Raw genomic sequence first — 4,805 nt, 5'->3', positions numbered from 1 at the left:
AACGTGAAGAGATCAGCTGGCAGACACCTGAGGTGATGCCCATTGACTCATCAGCTCCTTGGCCGAGTGCTCAAAGGCTGCCAAACTCATCCAAGTATCTGAAAAAAACAAGACCACCTAATTTCCCAGGAATTTGGACTATTTTTGTTTGGTTTATATGATTTAATGCACTTTGGCTACTCATTTTCTGCTGCATCCAACACTGGTGCCTGGATTCATCACACCTCCATAGTCTGCTTACCTGCTTCCTCCCAGACTGACTATCTACAGCTGCAGGTATCAAATGGAATCTACATTTTTTTCTGCAGGCATTTTAGAAGAGTCTTTCCTTTTGTAGCCAAAAGGTTTTTATTAAGCACAGAGCTAAATGCTCTTGCACTGACTGGAGTTTGGATTCATGTCACCAATTTTATCACAGACGGCACCTTGCCCAACTCAGGCTGCCGCAGAAGGAGATGACAACTAGAGCTTCTCCATGTGGGATGCTGAACAGTCAATAAAGCACCATGAAAACCATACTTAGGAGTTCCCAGCCCACTGCGTGCACACCCTGACTGCAAACCAGCCTGGGACACCCACCAATGTGAGACCTCTTGCTGTTGCAGCAGCACTGCTAGTGATGCCCAAGGTCATGCTGCTCAAAGCCAACCTGGGCACCTCTATGGTAATGGCAGCATGCACACACCCAGTCGCCCACACAGCATGCCCCTGTGCCCCTTCCCTGCTGGGGACAGATTTTCAAAGGAATACACATCCAGCTGGTGGGTATGCTGGGAAGCAAGCTTTTGAGATCAAGCCAACTTTTTGCTTATGCTACAAAATAATTCAGACAGCAGCTGAGGGTCAGTTCCCTCCTGCTCCATTAGCCTGCTTAGCAGCAGCCTCATCCCTGAAAAGGAGGGCTGGGAACAGCACACAAGGGCTCCTTGTGCTCTGTCTGCATCTTGGAGAGGACAGATTTATCCTGTGTTCACCCACTGCCACAGATGGCACAACCACAGAAAGTCCTCCTGTCCTTAAATAGTCTTTTATGTGCAGGGTCTTGCCCTTGGCCTCATTGAACTTCATGAGATTTGCACAGGCTCACTCCTCCAGCCTGTCATGGTCCCTCTGGATGGCATCCCTTCTCTCCAGTGAGTCAGCTGCACCACACAGCTTGGTGTCATCTGCTGAGGGTGAACTCAGTCTATGTCCTGATCCCTCCTCTCCTCTCCTCCTGTAGGAATTACCTTTCCTATCTGTAAGGAGATGGCTTCTGAAACCGAGAGAATAGCAAGATGATTGGCAGTTTCTTCCCAGGGCCTCCTGCTATGAAATATGGCAGTTGATGCACATATTTATGAGATTTATGGTAAGGAGGAAAGCTCTTCCAGGTTTTGCCAGCTGGTTGCTGTCTGTCTGCATTTGAACTGGTCCTAGCCCACATGCACCCACTTCACAACAGTCTCCTTCCCTGCTCCTCAGTCCTGCTCTCTCCACAACCAGTCCATAAAATGCCTGGCTCAAGGACTGTTGACTTCTTGAAGGAGGCCAGAGCACAAGCTGCCTTGGGTAGCGTTTTTACCACCACCAGACCCTCATCCAGCACACTCCTGGTCTCGAGAAAGAGCCACTTTACAAGCAAAACTCAAAGACCAGCTTCCAGTGCAACTCAGGACCCAAGAACCAGCTTATCCGGACTCACCTAGAAATGCACCCCATTGCAACAACAAACCTCACAACTTCTGATCTCACATCAGATCAGAATTTCAGGCACCCAAATCTGAAGCACCACCAGCTCACTGCAGATTGAAAAGGGGCTGGGACCACTTCAAAGGCAGCAAGATCCTTCCACTCCTGCCACATGCCTTGCCAGAGGTTGTCATTTTGAGATCTGCAGTTAAAGCCAACTCCCATCACAAAGCAGAAAGCACTGATGGGGAAAGGACTGGTTGCAAAACAGTAGAGCTTTTACTTCTGCTCAGGAAGAAACGAGGACCAGCCTTACACTGGAGCACAGAGGGAGGGACACCAGCACGAGCAAACCACAGGAGGAGTAAATCCACACAACATCAGGACTTACCTCCACCCACTTCCCGTTGACCTCCATGAAGAGAACGCAAAACGGGTCGGATTTGGAAGTGACATCCCTGTCCAGAAGGTTTTGGCCACAGATGGACAGCTCGACTTTGCAGACACAGTACTGGGTGCCGATGGGCCCCGCCGGCGTGGGAGTCATGGTGTACGCCATGGACTCCAGTGGCAGCAGCTCCAGGCAGTCTGTGGGACAGGAGAACAGGGAGAAACCTCAGTACTGGAAGGCAGTAAACATTCTGCCAGCACCAGTGAGTTGGGCACAGAGTGGCAACATCCAGAGCCTCATGCGCTAAGTTTCATACATGATCTAAGCCATGAGGCTTTCCTGGCTCCAAAGCATCTGCCCTGTCCAGTCAACATCTCCCTGTGGCCACCACGCCAGGCAGACATCCTGAGTGGGAGCCCAGCAAAGCACCTACAACCTGCCTTCAGTTTGCTTCGTAAGTAACAGATTTTCAAGGAAAGGTAATGTCTTCTGCTCTTCCTCCTAAGGGAGTAGGGGTGTTCTCAACCTCTTCTTCCAGCATCCTGGGTTTTGCTTTGTGCGGAGGAACTACATTTCCACACCATCTTTCAGCACAAAAGCCAACTGCTGCCTGGCTGGTCCCAAACAATGGATCATGAACCTAAGCTACAAGGGCCAAACTTGAGCTCTGACCCCCAAATCATCATGGAAAAAGGGCTGAGACTGTGAGGATGAGTGGGGTAGAGGGCAGCTCCAGCCCTGGTTCAGCCCTATCTCCACTCAGCTCCCCAGGCTGGGGAAAGCAGGGATTCTGGCAGCAGTTAAAAACTGGCAACAGTTGGTTCAGAGAAGTGCAAGGCAAATGTGACAATCACTGCAGGGGACGATTTACAGGACTCTGACTAAAAACACACTGAAGATCTTACCAAAGTTCTGCTACCAAAGCCATTTTGCAGAGATAGATGTGTTTTATACCATGATTAGTGTAAAACCCCATCCCACGTGACATTCTTGCCTTCTCGTGCAGTTTACTAGGCAAAAAAACACCAAAGGTCTTCAACAGAAAAGAAAGGGCAGAAAAGAGAAGAAAAAGCATTTTCAGATTAATTTATGGGCTGAGATTGCTAGTATGGAGTGAGCTCTTCTCAGCAGCTGCTTCAATACCTTTTGTCTTCTTTTTCAAGAGTGGCTCCTGGCTCACCCACTTTATCTGAAACCCTCAAACATCTCCTTCCTCCACCTTGATAAGCCATTTGCTGCTGTTTGGCATTGAAATTCCAATTAATATTATCTGTTTGTTTTGCCTGGGCATGAGTATTTACAAGCCCTTGTGGTGCTGGGAGCTCGGCTGCTGCCCTTTTCCCTAGCAGCTCAGCCTCCAACCTGGGATGGAGGGAGCAGGGATGAGGTGATCCCAGTAGGACTATGGGAGAGAGAGCTCCAGGTTCACTGCTGGCTGTCCTGAGTGCTCAGCCTCAGCTGCAATGAAACAGAAAACAGCTTTGGATTCCAAGATGAGGAGCCCTCCCCTCCCACCTGACAAGATCTCTCTGGCAGATAGATCTGTGGCATAGATGTCTATGACTTATGGCACTAAGTCAGCAGAAACAAGTGTGGTTTTAACTCCCACCAATAAACTCAAGCTCTTCTTCCCAGTCTGCTGCTCTGGGCAAGAATGCTGCAACTATTTCAGCTCCATAGGAACCCAGAAACCTCACCAGAAGAAGAAAATCCCCATCCTTGGCTGCACACACCTGTGTACATCACCAAACCAGCACCCACGTCCCTTTCCTGAGTGCGATTCCCCCTAAGCCTGTCTCATGCTGTCACTCCCTGTCAACAGCAGCACAACACCAAAACAGTGGCACTGTGACACTAAAACGGTGGCACCTATGGGCAGCGATCCATCTACTACATCTTCAAGGTGAAACACATGCAGAAGCAGAAGCCCTCGTGGCTCATCCACCACGGCTGGGGTACTGGCTCTGAAGTGCCTGTCCCTGCCAGCACTGCTCTGCTCCTCCCAAGCCAGTGCTGTCAGCTGCAGCTACAGCAAAGATTTCATTTAATATTTTCCTTTAATGCACAGATCATGTAATCGATGTCTTAAAATAGTCAGGCCTGTTCTATTTATGCTGATGTCTGCCTGCCGCTCCCTCCGAAAAGCAAACACGGGGCAGCTGTGCTGGCATGGACCTGGTCCTGCTGGGACAGGGAGCTCTGGGCTGGGTTTTTCCATCTCCCCTTCCCCCAAATCTCAGCGCTGTCTCACAAAACGCAGAGGCAGCAAATGACTCAGTGGAAAAACCTTTCTTCCCAGGGCTGGCAGGAACCAAAACATCCTCCTGGTGCACTGTGCACTGCCCATGCTCCAGCCCTGCGCTCAGTCTGTCCTGCTCCCAAGGGACAGCACAGTCAAGATGGGCACTGGGATGAGGAGAGACAGCCAGAGCCTGCCAGGGCAGAGACCAGAGAGCCACCACTATTCTTGCTGCACCAACATGGATCCAGCACCTTCCTTTTGCTTCACTGGCATGGATCCAGCATGGATTGAGCTGGGCCACGTGGGGGTTAGGCCCCTGCTGCCTTGGCTGCTCCAAGGCTTCACATCTGAGGCCAGCACCATTCCAGTGTCCCAGTGAATGCTTTAAATTCAGGGGCTATTTATGCTTGCACCAAAGAGTCAGCTCACCATCATCTGTATTCCAGTCTCTCCTCCTGTTTTTGTTCTCCTCTCCCCACATTCACCACCCTGAACATAGTC

The 4,805-nt window shown here is 50.3% G+C and overlaps 1 protein-coding gene across 1 annotated transcript in view; it reads right to left on the bottom strand.

Annotated features, from left to right (window-relative positions):
* CPNE2 (copine II) overlaps window positions 1–2,253 on the bottom strand; it is a 26,740-nt gene extending 24,487 nt beyond the window's left edge. Inside the window, exon 1 of the mRNA XM_009077272.1 lies at window positions 2,063–2,253. Coding sequence (XP_009075520.1) covers window positions 2,063–2,230 — 168 coding nt within the window. The 5' untranslated portion in view covers window positions 2,231–2,253. The remainder of the gene's footprint in view (window positions 1–2,062) is intronic.
* Between the last annotated feature and the right edge of the window lie 2,552 nt (window positions 2,254–4,805).

Source organism: Acanthisitta chloris, unplaced genomic scaffold (genome assembly GCF_000695815.1).
Source record: "Acanthisitta chloris isolate BGI_N310 unplaced genomic scaffold, ASM69581v1 scaffold39286, whole genome shotgun sequence".
NCBI classification, from domain to species: Eukaryota; Metazoa; Chordata; class Aves; order Passeriformes; family Acanthisittidae; genus Acanthisitta; species Acanthisitta chloris.
Note: the sequence above shows the minus strand (reverse complement) of the source record. Positions and strands in the feature narration are given on the sequence as shown.